The 17,540-nt window shown below is 42.2% G+C and overlaps 1 protein-coding gene across 4 annotated transcripts in view; it reads right to left on the reverse strand.

Annotated features, from left to right (window-relative positions):
* LOC109566910 (ATP-binding cassette sub-family C member 4) overlaps positions 1 to 17,540 on the reverse strand; it is a 184,461-nt gene that overhangs the window by 103,717 nt on the left and 63,204 nt on the right. For all 4 annotated transcript variants that reach the window (XM_019971636.2, XM_019971635.2, XM_019971634.2 and 1 more), the window contains 7 exons: positions 14,963 to 15,052; positions 13,730 to 13,893; positions 12,588 to 12,713; positions 11,223 to 11,472; positions 6,158 to 6,259; positions 2,357 to 2,446; positions 774 to 965 (listed from right to left, as the gene is read on the reverse strand). In XM_019971636.2, the coding sequence (XP_019827195.2) occupies positions 774 to 965; positions 2,357 to 2,446; positions 6,158 to 6,259; positions 11,223 to 11,472; positions 12,588 to 12,713; positions 13,730 to 13,893; positions 14,963 to 15,052 (1,014 nt within the window). The remainder of the gene's footprint in view (positions 1 to 773; positions 966 to 2,356; positions 2,447 to 6,157; positions 6,260 to 11,222; positions 11,473 to 12,587; positions 12,714 to 13,729; positions 13,894 to 14,962; positions 15,053 to 17,540) is intronic.

The following is a 17,540-nucleotide window of genomic DNA, read 5'->3' on the forward strand; positions in this document are numbered from 1 at the left end:
CCATTTCCATTTTCTGTGAAACCCAATACCGTTTCTGAAAACAATCTCTCCTCCAGTGAAAATAGGCTGTAATTCAGAAGAAATGTTAAAGGAGTCATTTTTCTTTAATTACTAAGGAAAAGCGAAGTGGAGAGGAAAACCTAGAGATAGAAAGGGACCAAGGAGGCATCAACCAAGTGCAGGAGGCAGATCTCATGTGGATTCCAAAAACGGTGAAGGAGGTTTCTCAGTGAGATGATCAACTGCATGTAAGCACTGATGAGAAAGCCAATGATAGTCAGGAATTTGAGTTATTTTTCAGTTGAAATATTGTGGTCTCTTTTCAGTCTCTGAGAGAAAAAGTAATGAAATATTTACTGATAAACTAATCTGAAGTCTAGAATCTGCTCCAGGATAGTCTGGGGTGGGGGTGGGGCAGGCAGAAGGCAGGAGTGGAGATGCAGCAAGACTGGCCACCATCTGAACTGGGGTGAACCTGGGGTGGGTACATGAGGGTTCATTACATGGCGCTATTTTTATAAAGTTTTGTAACTGTGCACTAAAAGAGAAGTAAAAGTGAATGAAACTGCAAAAGACGAAACAATCCCCACCTCCAAAAAGGCATTCTGTGTTACAACATCAGAATTCAAACAGTAGCAATGTGTGTGAATGTTTGTGAGAAAACCAGCTTCAAATATTAAACATTAAAAGACCTTCTAACAGATCTTGTAGCTTAAACCAACATGATCGTCATTTGAAATCTGAGCATATGCAACTCAAAAGTCATTACTCACCTTTTTCAAAGCACAAGCCTTTATTACTTTTTCATATCGTTCCTTTTCATATTTCTTCCCAAATAAAATGTTACTCCTCACAGTTCCTGAGAACACCCAGGGCTGCTGAGAAACATACGCGATCCTCCCGTGCACGCTGACCTGTCCCTGGTTCGGGGGCAGCTCCCCCAGCACAGCGCTTAACAGTGACGACTGAAACAGACAGGAACCCACACGTGTGAACAGGGAGCACTCAGGACAGCACACGCCCCGCAGCACAACCGACCCCACCCTGGTGCTTGATAAATGATAGAATCCTTTCATTTAGAACAGCAGTTGCAGGGGAAAAAAAAAAAAAGAAGAAATAACACTATTGGTCAATATAAACTAATGAATGAATATATTCAGTTGATAAGTCACATTATTATTAATATAATACTGAAACAACCTAAACAGGCTTCCCTGGTGGCTCAGACAGTAAAGAATCCACCTGCAATGCAGAAGACCTGGGTTCCATGCCTGGGTGGGGAAGATCCCCTGGAGGAGGGCATGGCAACCCACTCCAGTGTTCTTGCCTGGAGAATCCCCATGGACAGAGGAATCTGGCGGGATACCGTCCATGGGATCACAAAGAGTCGGACATGACTGAGTGATTAAGCACAGATAACAACCTAAACTGGAGAAACTAAATAGTTTCTCCCAAATGAAATGCTAAACTCAGCAAAGACTAATTAAGAATGTTTAACATCCTTAACCAATAAAACAGCCCAGCAGGGTGCATGGTTCATGTATCTGATGTTTAATTCAGCTGTCCCTGCATCCCAGGCATCCTTTACTTATCAAATATTTGTTCTTAACAAGCTTTCTGTGACTAAACATATCCAAAGATGATTATTTTTTTAAAAAAAACCTCTGGAGTCATGTTTCAAAAAAGTCCATCATATAGGAACTCATCACCCTCTCGTGTACATACCCCTCACTTAGAGCTCTGTGTTTTGTTCTTTCAGACGAGGTTCATGTGCATGTCGTTCAAATCTTGTCTACCACACAGAAGTGGTGTGTCCGTGTCCACACATCACAACTCTACCACACTGGGCTGAAATAATCTGTCTGCCCTGGAACCTGGTTGCCTCTGGAGGGCAGAGACGTTGGAGTCTTGCTCTCACCTGTACGCTCACTACCCTGGGCACGGACGGGACCAAGTCACGTCATGTGAGGAAATGCTCAAAATTCCCAGAAGAGCCTTTCCAACCTCCAGACTCCCTGGAGGGACAACCGTCACAAAAAGAAGACCCCTCTATCTCACTCTGTCCTGAACAGCTGTCAGAACAATAATTTCCTTCACTGACAGGTCAAAAGCCTGACAAGCAGTTTCCAAACGTGCAACGTGAAGCCCCAAGAAGGAAAGCACAGTATGCATTTATCCAGATTCATCTGGCCGTGAAACCTTCTTGAAAAACTAATGTTCCATGGAACACACCTAGAGAAACACTGTTCTAGACACCCTCGATTCAAAGTGAATTATACACAGCTCTGGGCTCTTTCTGAGAATTTAACAGGGGCTGTGGCTTCGCATCAGGCTGACAAAAGGCGTCACAACTTACCTTTCCTGCTCCCACAGGTCCAACCACAGCTAACAGTTCACCGGGTCTGACAGTAAAGGAAAGGCTTTGTAGGGTTGGGGTGTCTGATGCCTGCAAATATACGTTTAGAAAACTTTGTTCATCTCATTAAAATAACACAAGGAACTCTGAAAAGTGTAAAAAATAATATATCATTGATATGCTAATATAACCCATATTTTCCTCCGTCCTGTTTTAAGATACTGAGCCCTGGGGGCCTTTTATCCCGAAATATCTTTGAAACAGCTTTAATTTGCCTTTAGGGAGGCTCCTACTTTTTACCAGATTTCAATACGACACTGTTCCAGACACTCTCAGGATTTAAGGACTGAAATAACAAGTCACGTGTTCAACATGTACCTACACGTTGCACACTAACTTACTATAATAATATACTTAATTGAATATCCAGTATGGGAGGTTTTTAAATCAACTGTGAATTTTCATTATACCCCTTGGTTATGTCAACTTCAGTATTGTCCACAAGGTGGCAGAATACAAACATATCATGCCTGCTCCTCTACTAATAATTTGATACCTCCTCTCACCTCTGTATTTTCTCTTGGTAAAGAATGAGTCTTACTAATGCTCAGCAAGCAGCAGAGAATTTTATATGATATAGTTGCTCTTGGTAAATAAAGTTGCATAAATGGTAGTCAAGGCTCCAATTTAACCAGAGCTATAGTTTCACACCAAAAACAAAACAAAATCAAAAAAAGGGGAGAGGATTAAGTATAACATCGTGGGTCAGTGATAATGCCTCAATTTTATACCTCTTACATGCCAAACAGAGAGAATAAAGTACTTCTACTGTAAAAGCAAAAACAAACCAGGGAGTTACCTGTGATGGTCAACAATCCAACACAAAGAAGAACAAAGTATTCATCCACAAAGAAGAACAAAGTATTCATCATGCCAATACAGGTCACGTTCATGAACGAACTTAAGGGTGTATATGTGCGTCATTACATATACTGTATTCTTAACTGCTAATTTTTTTTAAAGTAGTTAAATGTCATTACATAAAATGCCCAAAAGACTAATAAAAGATGTTCTATATGAAAAATTTCTCTGGAAAAAACTGAACCGATTATAGATACAGTCACTTACTAAAAACAAAAATAATTATTTATAATCATCAAAATAACTATCCCTAGATTTTAAGAGAAATATCTTTTCACTCCTTTTTTTTAATTGACCCCTGGATTCCATAATTATTTTTCACTCAGAAATACTTCATTATTTTCCTCTCACAACGGTTCGTGATTCTGTGGACAAAATACACAAGCATAGCTTCCTGTTGCAGCCCTTCAGTTGGGCAGGGCAAAAATCATGGACTTCCCTTCCCGTTGGGGCTTGAGGCTTTTCATTACTAAAATACTAGCCCCAGGTTTCATAGCAATTACAAAGCTATCAATAAGAGGCTAGATTTTAATACATAAGAAACATTTTTAAAGCACCCTCCAATTCTTTATTCGTCTCTAACATTTAGGGCTTCTATTTTACTACTTTTCACTCAGCTAAGACTAAAAATAGTGAGCCACCTACAAACATCAGCTCCCTGTCACCAACCCTCACAGTTTGTCAGGGCCAGACACTGAATTCACTCCCTGCTCAGGCTTCAGGATTGGGCACTGCTCTGTTGCGCCCAGAAGGGGGCAGCACTGGACTGCTCACTGCTGCTGGGTCCCCTCCCCTCTTGGTTATCCTGGCACAGGAGATGCTGGGTCGATAAGCATCATCAGCTGAGCCCCACACTCCGGTTTCATGAATGAGACCTGGATCCTGACATATTCCCCCACCTGCCCAGCTGGTTATGGAGGGGAGCAGGTTACAAAGCTCATGTCTTCCTCCGGCCTCCCAGCCCAGCAGGGGTTTCATTCAGACTCAACTTCTCTCTAAATCTCCAATGTCTATGTCCCTCCCCCTACCCACGGGCTCTCTCACCTATGACCTAATCTGACAGCTCCTAATTACTAATGAGCCCAGCAAGGGACATGTTCCTTCCCTAGGCAAGGCCAGAAGGCTGAGATGTACTGTAATGCAAACTGCACAGAAGTATCAGAACATGCTATTAACTTCTTTGGACTAAGAGCAAAAGAGTTCACTTTAAAATGCTGCATAGTTTGGAACAAGATAAGTTTGGTAATGTTAGCATTTACATAGTAGCCCTTATAACGGAATTTTAATGCTGCTTTCCATAAATGTTTCAACTGTATTATGATGAGAAATACAAAAATAGGAGGGAAAATCTGTAATACTAAGCTAGGAGCAACTACCAGGTTGGAAAAGTCACCTTGTTTGAATTTCCATGTGCAAAAGCTGTAGGGGTATATTATTATTTATTTGGAAATATACTACTCTTTTGTAGGTGCAGAGGCAGGTACTGAATCTGAAGTAGTGGCACAGTAAGTCATGTCACACACTCAAGTGGCACGATATGTAGTGTCACAGGCAGGAAAACACACGAGTCTACAGGGTCTAGACACTTGCACTGTGGTCCCCAATGCCACCAGCAGAGAGGCTCTTCCACTGTCTGCACAAGTAATTCCCTGCATGGAACTCCCTCTCCTGGACCATGGGTTCTATTTACCCTACTCTTCCGCACTCTGATTAATTCCCTGATAGCTCAGTTGGTAAAGAATCTGCCAAACCAGTGCAGGAGGATGTGCACAGAAAACCATGGAACCAGGGAGGCGGGAAACTTTCAGTCCCTGGTAAAGGGAGAAGCGCTGCATGTACAAGTCTGAGAGTGGTTCCTATTGTTTTTTTGGTTTTTTTTTTTTTTTTTAAGTGAAAGTGAAAGTCGCTCAGTCGTGTCCGACTCTTTGCGACCCCATGGACTATACAGTCCATGGAATTCTCCAGGCCACAATACAGGAGTGGGTAGCCGTTCCCTTCTCCAGGGGATCTTCCCAACCCAGGGACTGAACCCTGGTCTCTCTCACTGCAGGCGTACTCTTTACCAGCTGAGCCACAAGGGAAGCCCTTTATTTCATAAATAAAACAAGTGCTGGAAAATTTCCAGTTCTCCCTGTCAGTGTCCACACACTGCAACCCTTCAACTGGCAATCACTGGTGCTCACTATGCCCACCTGCTGTCTCCTCCCAGTCCCTGGCTGCCAACAAAGTAGCCAGAACCATGCAGAAGCTTACGCTGGGGGAGTCCCCACCCTAACTCACAGCAAAAAACCTAACTCAGCAGTAAAGAGATCTGCCTGCAATACAGGAGACAAGGGTTCAAACCCTGAGTCAGGAAGATCTTCTGGAGTAGGAAATGGCAACCCACTCCAGTATTCTTGTCTAGGAAATCCCATGGACAAAAGAGCCTGGAGGGCTACAGTCCATGTGGTTGCAAAGAGTCAGACAGGGCAGAGCACGCAAGCATGGTCTTACTAGGCTGCAGTGATGGTCTGACAACATCAAGGCAAAAAACATACACTGATTCCCAAAAACCTGCTGTCTTTAATAACTGGTTGTGTATTTGTTGGTTAACCCATATCACACTGAGGCATTTTCTCTCCAATGCTGCAAATTCTACCATTACAAACACATGTACTTTAAGTTCCAAATGGGTTAATAGTTCTCTTGAGAGCAACATGCCAAATGTCTTAGGCTGACTTTACACTGAATCTCCATCACATGCAAACCTTATTCCTCATTGAGAATTTTTATAACATACTTTCAGTAAATGAATAAATCACATTTATGCCATATATAAAACCTTAATAGTCTCCAATAAATCTTTCAGCAGTCAAGATCTTATAACAGAAGGTTTGCTACCTTATCCCAAAAAGCAGTGAAATCCTGCACATTCACGATCATTTTACCATCTGATGGCAGCTGAGAGTGGAGCTGTGTTATCTCATCAAGTAACAGGAAGTTCTACAAAAAAAGGAAACACACAGATCAGATTATTTAAACTGTAGGAACAATGAATAAACAAAAAGAATTGCTTCCTTGGAATTTGCAATAAAAAAAACTTTATGCAGCCTATATACTGCTATGCCAACTGTATGTAATGTGTAGTTTACACTAGAACAAACTAGATAATATATACAATATTATATACTATTATAATAACATACAATGAAGTATATGTATATATATATACACACACACATATATGCACATTATAACATATAATAAAGTATATTATATATATACATTATTATAATAACATACAATAAAGTATATTATATATATATATATATATACACACACACACACACACACACACACACATGGAAGTTGTTCTGGGGAGGATTGTAACCCCTCACTCAAAAAATATCATAAGGTCCTAACCCTAAATACTTCAAAACACAACTTTATTTGGAAATAGAGTTGTTGCAGATGTAATCAATTAAGGTGAGCTCACAGTGCATAGGGTGGGCACTGGACCCAATAAGACTGGTGTCCTTATAAGAAGAGAGACACAGAGACAGAAAATAACCATGTGATTATAGAGACAGAGGCTGGAGTGATGGCAGTTACAAGTCAAGGAGCTCCAAGGTTTGCCTGCAAACTCCGAAGCCAACAGAGGAGAGGAAATGAGTTACCCTTGAAGGATTCAGGGGGATCCTGACTCTGCTGACACCTTGATTTCAGACTTTTAGGCTCCAAGGCTGTGAAACAACATAATTCTGTGGCTTTACGCCACCAAGTTTGGGGTACTTTTTATGGCAGCCCCAGGAAATCCATACAGCAACTTAAAGGGACTCTTGCATGAGAGAAAAACAAAATATCCTTGTAAGCAACTTCGTTAATTGTAAGCAACTTGTAAGCAGGGCGGGTAATTCTAGGTCCAAGAGGCAAACCGAATCCCCACCAACACAGGTGGCGACTGACACAACACATGAGGACGTCTGAGAAACGGAACAACACATGAGCAGGGACCTTCTCTGCTAAACATCATGAACAGCCTTCAAGTCCTCGACATCCTCATCTATCATGCCACACAGCGACACATGTGTTTGCACCTTCAACTTCAAAAGAATAACTGGTAAAAACAACATAAAAACCTGCTTCTGTGCAGGAAAAGGAAGAAGAGATCCCTGCATCTCTCCAGAGACCAGCTGGTGGGAGTCACAATCCACTTGTTCCCTCCTCCTCCCATCCAGGTTCACCGAGAACCTGGACATGGGGCGCGGATAATCCTCCCTGCCCTGAGCCTGTGTCCAGCAGGAGGAAGGACGGACGGACAGTTGTCTGAGCAGTCCTCTGCGGACTCTCAACCACTGCAGCCTGAGTTCTCTCTCCATACCACCTGTCCCATCATCAGCCATGTACCAGCTCTTGCCTGTTCGGACACAGCTTATCTCTCTGCCAATTCTCCATTCCTCTGGAAACAACATAATTTCAGCATCTCACTCACTATTAATTATTTCAAATACTGATATACATAAATATTTCTTTGCTGGTTCTTTCCCCAGCCCTCCCCACCACCACTGACCCTACTTCAACATCATTCCCTCTTGATCTCTTTACAGCACGACTGAACGTGTCCACCACATTTAAATACCCACAATGTCCCACCAGCACCTAAGCCCACAATCCCCAAGTGGCCTCTGCCTAGACACCCTGAGTACTAATCTCATCCATCCTTCCAGCCCAACTCAAACGCTAACCCTCGTGGGAGCCAGCTCAAAACCCTTGAGGCTGCCACCATCCTCCCCACCTTTGAATCCCCAGAGGGATAGCAAATCATATAGAGAGGAGACACTATGTCATTCATTCACTTACACTGTCCAACTTCAACTAAGACTGAGCCCTGCACAAAGTCAGCCCATCATGGGAATTAGCTAAAGGAAGAGACTGTACCATGTAGTGGCTGCATGGATTTGACTGTTCACTGACTGCATGGCTACAGCCTTACACAGTCTGAGTTCACATAGCAACAAGCAAAAGGTTGTACGTGTATATTATCCAACTTGTCTAGGCAGAAATTAAAATTTTAGCTTAAGAGTGTTACCAAAAAACTCAATATTCAGTGTGTGTATAGTCAACTAGAAATTCATCACTTTCAAAAATAAAACGGACTCAAAAAAAGGAAAAATTATGCCTTAAATGAAGAATTAAATTTATTGAGCATTTGTCCACAAATAATAGGTCTGAATGGGGAAAGACAGTATAATCTTCCAGAGGTTAAATGAGATTCCAACACACGACCAGCTTGTAAAGGAGCCAAAAGTGCTGGCTGCATTTTTTTCCCCAGGGCTCAGGCTGATGATAAAGCTGGAATTAAATGGCCATTAGAGCCATGAAGTGCAGACCCAGAACAGGTCATGCAGGAAAGTATCAACGTCAGAACTGCAGCCAAAAAGATTGACTTCCCAGTGGCTGGAAAGGGAAAACCTACACAGCTTTCTGAATAATATTAACCTCCGAGACACATTTCATTGGATGTAAAAGACACTGAAGACTTTTGGTACTTTTAAGTTAAGACAAGATATTTATAATCCTATTGCAGTAGCACAATGCCAAGGCCTTCAGTCCCCTTTTATTACTAAGAGAAAAATAAAGGCACCACTGCACCCGCTCTAAGGTGCGCAGGGGTGGTGGGTTTCCTTCCTAGGGCTCCCAGACATGACCTGAGTGGAAATCCTGGGAGATGACCACCCAGTCTACTGAGTCCCAGCCTGCAGGAGGCACTGGGGCAGCAGGACTCAATACCACACCTTGTTCTAAACTCTACATGGCCACCACGCCTCCAGCCCATCTGTGATCAAACCCTGCCCAGCTCTGACCACTTGGGTCAGTAAACTCAGCTGACCTTTTCTTCCACTCCAGCTGTCCTTTTGACCTTCTAATTGGGCATGAACACATCCAGGTGAAAGACAAGGAAGAGAAGGAACCAAGTTCTTGCTCTTCTCCTTCCACGTGACTTGCCAGCCCTAAAACTCAAAGCAGCCCGGGAACTTTGAACACTCCCAGGGAGTCAGCATCACTCTACTGGACATGATGCTGGGCAGTGCAGGGCTGGCCATGCATATAGATGAAGCCCTAGATCCAGGTGAACGAAAGTGCTGGGAGAGGGTCACAGGGCTGCTGGAGGTTCAGCAGCATTTACTTAAATCAAGGACAGAGGAGAAGGTGACCCAGGGGGCCCAAAAGAGTGAGTCAAGAGATTCCACCATTCCACATGCCAGAAGGTACGAACAAGGTTCTGTTAACAGTGGTTTAAAAAAAAAAAAAAAATCAGGCTTTCGGCAGAATCCTAGTTCTGTCATTTGAAAGCTGCGTGAGGATGGGTGAGCTATTTCACCTGTTACACAGGAACTTGTTTCCTTATCTGTAAAGTAGGGACACTAATGTTTATTTCATTCAATTGCTGTGGAGATAAAATTAGATGATGTGTACAGGGTTTCAGAGATTCTGGACCACACAGGGAGCCCTGGCAGCAGCGATAACAAAACCACAGCAACACAACACACATGTGAAGCTTCCATCTGGACAGGTCACCGTGTCACTGAGAACATTACTATGGTCCAAATCCATTCCTAAATGTTCTGCTTCAAGATGTGAAAGCACAAAGAAATTTTATTGAACTACATGGACCATTCCTTAACAGTGTTGTTAGAAGCCCCATCAGAAATAAAGATAAACTCAGGGGACCAAACTGACCTCATAAGTCTGATTTGTTTTAGGTGCAATGGTTTTTTTATACTACAGAAACTTCATAAAATACCTCAGATTTTATGGCAAGACCAAAAAATAAAATCAAAACCACAGCCAAAGCTAATTTCACTAGAAATCTATTATTGGCCAACCATCACTGTGGAGACATGGGAACAAAACAAGTTAGAAGTTTTATAAAGCCCAAACACTTCATGCCCAGGCCGCCTCACAGAGCCAATTCATCTTCGTTTTTGACTGATTCATAAAAACACAAATCCTTAAATATCTACAGGGTCTTATCTTGGTGATGGAAATTATTCATCTCTGGCAATTTAAAGACACTTTTTAAAAAGACAGCAGGACAGACTGTGGGTATGTTGGAATCACAAGTTCGAAAGGAAGACGGCAGCTAGAGAGGATTAAGCAGTAACAGAAAAAGGGCAGAAACAAAAAGAGGCAAATCAAAAGGGGAAGCTCAGAAATCAAGTGAAACAACTATGGAGGAAAGAATCTATTTTAAAAATAGATACAAAGAACTTAGTGAATCTGAGGCCACTTAGTGAGCAGGGACCTCTCAGTAAGTTCCTCCCCTCCTGGCCTAGAGAGGAATCCTATTCACGCCAGGACTGAGCACAGTCATTACCTACTCATTCTGTTTGCAGATGCAATCTGTTTGCTTTTCCTACTTTCAAACAACTTAATCATCCTGCAGTCATCAAGAGCCTGTACCCCTGCGACTCATACTACCACCTATAAGTAAGCAGGGATCATATGATATTAACAATGCACTCTAAATGGCAACCCACTCCAGTATTCTTGCCTGGAGAATTCCGTGGACAGAGGAGCCTGGTGGGCTACTGTCCATGGGGTCGCACAGAGTCAGACACGACTGAAGTGACTTAGCATGTACGCATGCATTCGAGAAGGAAATGGCAACCCACTCCAGTATTCTTGCCTGGAGAATCCCAGGGACAGAGGAGTCTCATGGGCTGCGGTCTATGGGGTCGCACAGAGTCGGACACGACTGAAGCGACTTAGTGGCGGAAGCAGCTGTATCAGAAGGCAGGGGAGTACTGAGACATTTTGGAATGACTGCCAGCCTTGGCACTAAGAAAACTAAACCTCAGCTAACTGGAACACATTGACACCAAATAAAAAGAGGCAAAAAAAAAAAAAAAAAAAAAAGACACAAAATCCACCTACAACATAATAAATTTACATGTCAGCAAACCTTGATTCTTCGGATGCTGACGAATGCCTCTGACACCTTCTCGACGGCCGAAGGGAAGAAGAGGGTGACTGTCAACCGCACAGCCCCGTACAGTGACACCGCCACAAACACACGGCTGGCTGTGATCACGTTGCCAAGGAACACATAGGTGGTGAAGGTGACAAAAACGATGATTTTGCTCGCAACAAAAAATGATGCCAAATTCATTCCTCTAAGGTAGGAACTTCTCAGAATCTTGGAAATTTCCTTTCTGGGGGAAAAAAAGCATAGGAAATAGGTTTTAAAAGAAGCATCCGCATCCAAGACGTGCATTCAGTGCCCTGTGTGAGTGGTCCCTTTCTAGAGAGTGGACACAGATTAAGATAATCCATCCCTCACGTCCTGGAGACACTGCATGCCCAGCGGCTCTGCGCCGAGATAAGGACCACACACTTCATCACCACTTCACTCTTCCAACTAAATGGAGTCTTGATATCACACTATTTTGGGTCAATTAGACAAGGTTTGAACTTTCATTCAACCAGCATTTGTAACAAGTCCTGGGCTAAGTTCTTCACTGATGACAAAAAGACAGAGCCCGTCCCTGCCAGGAGCTCATGAAATCAGAGGAAAGAGAATAAGCAACCCCAAAACTGAGAGACACGAAGACAACAGATAGAAGCAGGGAGCAGAGAAACAAAGAGCAAAGGCGTGTTAACTCGGAGCAGTGGCGTCAGGTCAGGGCAGGTCACAGGGACGAGGAACTTGAGAAGATGAGCTGGAGTCAGTCAGGGCTGGCGAAGGCCAGAGAAGAAGGAAGATGGGAGTGTATCCCCAGCAGAGGGAGGGGCACCCATAAAGGTGCAAAGTGAGAGGTGACGGGAGCAGCCAGAGAATTCTACGCAGCCAGTGCTGGAGTACAAACACTCATCAGATATTTAAATGAAAGACAGAAAAAAACATTCTATAAACATAAAGCAAAGCATAAAAAATATTTTTATGGCTCTGTTTGGAACAATACTGATTCATAAAGTCTGGCCTGATACATGTACACTCAACCTCTATAATCTCCCCATTCGTGCTATATAAGTTATAGTTTCAGTTTAAATATCATTTTAAATGCTAAAATCTTAAATCATTGCTCATTTGGGATGTATGGTATTAAGAAACACTTGTTACTTAATTTCTGTATAAGTAAGAAGCATATATATCTATTCCTTTACTCAAATGACGTCTCTCCTATTCTATTTAACCTTCCTGTCATGTGTATAAAGGGTGAACTAAAGAGTATTTAAATTCACCTTAATCTGAAAACTTGGTAAGACTTCTAAACCACTCAGTAAATATGAAATAAACCAGAAAATAGGTGTGTGTACAAAAACTTACCTTCTCAAATTGGTGATAAGGTCTGCAAAAGACTTTTCCCAAGCATACATTTTTATTATTCTGATGCCCGTTATAACTTCATTCATTGTCCTGATCCTGGTGTCTGTGAAGGCTGCGGTCTTACTCCTAAGGGGACAGACGTGAGAGACGAGCCTTAGTGACCACAGCAAGAATTTCCTTACCGACAGCAGCAGGGGCACAGCCAAGCACCAGGGATCAAATGATTCCCTACAGCTCTCCTGAGCTGACAGCACAGGCAGGTCCTACTCAGAGTACAAACGGAGGAAGACTTCAATTAGGGAGTCAACCATTCAGCCCACTTCAAGAAGTAACCTGGAGAACTTACAGTATTGGCTAAGGAAGACCTGAAATGAGTCAGATACAAACCACCTGCCCAAGGAGGTCGTGGTTGGGTAGAAAAGTCAGAAAGACACCCAAATCTAACAGGAAGACAGTGTCGGTGATGTAATAAAATAGGAGTAAAGTGCTGGGGAGCAGAAAAGATGGGGTTGTTAATGGCACTGGGAAAGGAGAGCAAGAAAAGCTTCAGAGAACTGGTAGCAATAGAACAGGGTCTCGAAGGATAAGGAACAGCTTTTCACAGCAAAGGTAGGAAATGAAATTCCAAGGAGAGAAAAACACAACATGAAAAAGTATACACACACAAAAAAACTTAAATGTGCTTCAAATAGCACAAGATCTCCATCACCTGACAACCTGGACAATGACCCACCTCCAACACTCTGGGACCTGTTTCAGCTCTAATTTATCACCATTAGGTCCTACATCACCTGTCTCTTTTCTATCACAAACGCTGCTGGGTCTGTGGTACTTTACAAAGTCATATTTAAGACTGATCTTGCTCTTTGGGTGCTTATAACGTATTAAAAACAAGATACAGACATATACACACCTGAAAATGGCTCTAATACAAGCATAACAAAAATGTATGCATCTGACACTGGGCCTCTAAGGTTATTACTATTTAATAAAGCTTAAATAACATCATTTAAGGTACATTCTGCTTAAGGACTCTACTTATTCAGGTATGGTGCCTTGAGGAGCCAGCAAATGACTTCAAGCAGATGGTAGATGTTAATCAATTACATGTTAGCAATTTTTTAAACCAGTGTTTGTCTTACCGGAGTGACGAAAACAACTTCCCGATGCAGCTTTGCAAAGGCAGAAGAATAATGAGAACCGCCATCCCAGCAAGACATGATATTCCTATTTCCATCCACAGCAGGGCGGTCACTACGATAGCCTGCAGTGGCCCTGCCCACAGAAAGTGCAAGAATATCGTTACCTTAAAAGAAAAAGACAAAGCCTTCTTAGGACTATACAAAAACAAAACCCATAAGGACACAATTTAAAACAATCTCCTGTCAAAGAACAGATGGGAGCCTAAAAAGAAATGATTACAGTGGGTTTTAAACCTGCTAAAGCAGAAATCTAAGCATCTGCCCAAGATGATGCTGTTCTAGGGCAGCACAAGGTCAGCTGCAGGAATGTCCAGGGAGAAGTTGACTGGCAGCCCTGGGAAGATTTCAATCTTGTCTATCCTAGAGGTGAGCTCGGGGTTTCCCCAAACTCTGTCTACTTCAGAATTCAGTCCTTGTGTCCCCTCCAGCTGCCCGGCACCCCAGGAAAGTCTAATTCCCCCTCACTCTCCAGTAATTCTTTGTGTATGTACCTCCCTAACAGGTTGTGGCTTCTCCAGGGCAAAAACTAAATGTTATGCATCCCTGAAACTGAGTAGGGGCCTCTGTTTATGTTTGATGAATGAATAACTGAAAGAGAGGTGTCTAATGCAATATAGATTTGTCTAGAAGCTATAATGCCCTGGGTAATGTGATCTATTCATAAAGTGTAAAAAAAGATTGTAATGGGACACTGGAGAGTAGGTTGCTTCTGGCTAGGGACCACCCAGTGGGCATTATTCCTCACAGGCTCCCTATGCAGCAGGCACTGAACAGGGCACAGGGGAAAGAACAACTCCTACCCACCAGGCCTTCATCACCTCGAAAGGAGGAAAACAGATCAGGCAGCAAACTAACATCATGTGCCAAGAAGGGCCATGCCAGAAGGACCCCTAACCAAGGGAGACACCAACCAAGCTGGGCAAGAACTCTGCTGCCTATCTATTACTGAAGCATGTTGTACACAATGTCAGAAAAACAAAATTCTCATCTACAGGGCAATACACATGATTACATCTAAGTTGCACACAGACGAAATGAGTTGGATAAAGAGAACCCTTGTCTTATGTCCTCAACAGAACCGTGGCTGACACCAAACCCTAGAACCTGGCATCCCAATAAGCTGAATGCAGTGAGAAGGATGGAAAATGGAAGAGGATCCCTTGGGCAGCTCACCTGATCAAACTTGTTCACATCGTTGGATAGCAGGTTGACTATCTGGCCTGTGGTGGTCTTCCCAATGGCCGAGTTACTCAAGCGGAGGGCCTGAAATGAAAGAGAGACAGAATTGGATTCCTGTGGTGACACCAAGTCACTCTTGGAATATAACACAACAGAGCCCGTTTTGATGGGATCTTGAGCTATGTCAGGATGAGGAGCGTGACCCCTGGCAGTGGGGCTCTAGGGACCCACGTTTGTCCTTCACCCCTCAATGTGGTGACAGACATGTCCACAAGGATAGCAAACAGCAAAGTCCCCAACCCTGTCTTGTTTTTGTTTTTGTTTGGATGAATTTGGACATGGGCAAAATATAAACAGATATATTAAAAGGTTCCTATTTACTTTTTAAAGGCAATTTTATATACAAATAAATGGTAATTTTTCATGCAGAAAACACATATTTTGAAGAAGTAGATATTTGATCCCTAATTTTAACAACTAAAAGAAGGCAGAAGTGCACACCAACTCTGACTTTAAACTGAATATCAAAGGGGAAAAAAAAAAAAATCCACCTAATTGGAATTGACGGACCAAAAGGCTGGTTTTGGAACAAAAGTTAACATGAAGCAATTATAACACTGCAGCCAACACAGAAATCAAGAACTGGTCACAAGCGAATCACTCAGATGCTACACCGGATTAAAAAAAACAGAACATGATGCGACAATAGTATTATTAATGAGGAAGACATGACTTACAAGCAAATCTGCCAGATTTATGCTTCCAACCATGAAATAATAATAGGTACTGGACTTGCCCTCCACTGCAAAACTATAAAGTTGGACAAAATATACGAAGCACCTGTTTTCAGGCAGTAAAAGACCAGCAGTGCAGGACTGTGACCCCCGAGAAGAAGTGTGCCCTGTGGCTGACCTGTTTTCTACCTGGGGGTATATTGTGCCCAAGCAGAGTTAAAGTGTCACTGAACTGAAGAGGAAGAAATGGATGTTGTAAGTTGCAGAAATGGCTGCAATTTGGGCAGGAAGAGCAGAGGTTAAGCCCAGAACATCTTGTGGGGATTTCCCAAAGGACTTTGCCTGAACATCACTGTATGTGAACAGAGGCAGATTCCACGGGGCCTCGCTGAGGTCACTCAGTGCCAGGAGACTGCAGATTCTACCCAACGACAAGAAAGAGATCTTCCTAATAAACAGCTCAGACATCCAGTTCAGCTGTCAGGAAGGACATGACTTACAAACTAGAGTAAGAACCATGTACTTGGACTAAGTTCAAAATGGAAATAACTGCCCCAGACAGACTAACAGAACCAATCTAACAGGAATTCCATATCAGAACAAAACTCAGTTATCATCTAATTCAAGGCTTGCTGTTTTTTAGTCACTCTGCTGTGCCCAACTCTTTGCGACCTCTGTCCATGGGATTTTCCAGGCCCACCAAATAAAACATAATTCTCAACTTCTAGGTACTGTTTTTTCTTCGGTCCACACACTGCTGCCCATTAATTATAGAAAATTAATCTTCAGTTCTAATAAAGTGTGTTCGTGTGTGCTCAGTTGCACTCGTGTCCGACTCTTTGCAACCCTATGGACTGTAGCCTGTCAGGCTCCTCTTTCCAAGGAATTCTCCAGACAAGAATACTGAAGAGGGTTGCCATTCCCTTCTCCAGGGGTCTTTCCGACCCAGGGATCGACCCCAGGGATCGAACTAGCATCTACAGGTTATAGTAAAAACAGTTCACATCCAGTTTAGAGAAAACAACATACAAATTAATGCTATTATTTTAGTTCTATATTTACTTAACATGTTACAATGGGATATTATCAATATTTGGTTAAATTTGTTTTCCTTGTGAAAGCAAAATAGTTCTACCATGAGAACAATAAAAGGAAAATAAACTGGATCAAATCTGCTCTATAAGTCAGACCCTAAATTAGTTAAGTTAATTAATAAGTTATTAACTTTTAATAAATCAAGAACTAAATATTGATTAACAATTATAAAAGCCTACCAATTTTTTTAAGGGACAAAGAACATGTACAGGAAATACACTACAAAAGAAACACAGAATGTTAATGAAAATTTACTAATAATCAAATATACTCAAAATATGACATCTAAGTTTGGCAGCGGTGTAAGAACATCTCATATCATCAAAGAGCATATAAGCAGTTAACTCTTGAAGGAAACCTAGCATATCAAAAGTTTTCCAATGCACACACCCTGAGAAATTAAACATGTCTAGAAAGATTTGGCTTTAATCAGGTTCATTTGCACTGCTATTTGTTAATATATAAATCTGGAAACAATCTACATGTCAAATTACTAAAAATTAGAAAACAATCTAAATATCTAATTACTGATTATGCTAGAATCTGCATGGCCATTAAGAACAATACTACGAATTGTGGAGTATTCATTCCATCAAAGCAGGGATCCATTTATGGGGAGGTGGAGGATAGGCAGTAGAGAAATTACCTATGGGACAATTAAGAGAACTCCATGATGAAAGTGAAAGAGGAGAGTGAAAAAGTTGGCTTTTCTGAAAACATTCAGAAAACTAAAATCATGGCAT

Source organism: Bos indicus, chromosome 12 (genome assembly GCF_029378745.1).
Source record: "Bos indicus isolate NIAB-ARS_2022 breed Sahiwal x Tharparkar chromosome 12, NIAB-ARS_B.indTharparkar_mat_pri_1.0, whole genome shotgun sequence".
In the NCBI taxonomy this organism is placed as follows: domain Eukaryota; kingdom Metazoa; phylum Chordata; class Mammalia; order Artiodactyla; family Bovidae; genus Bos; species Bos indicus.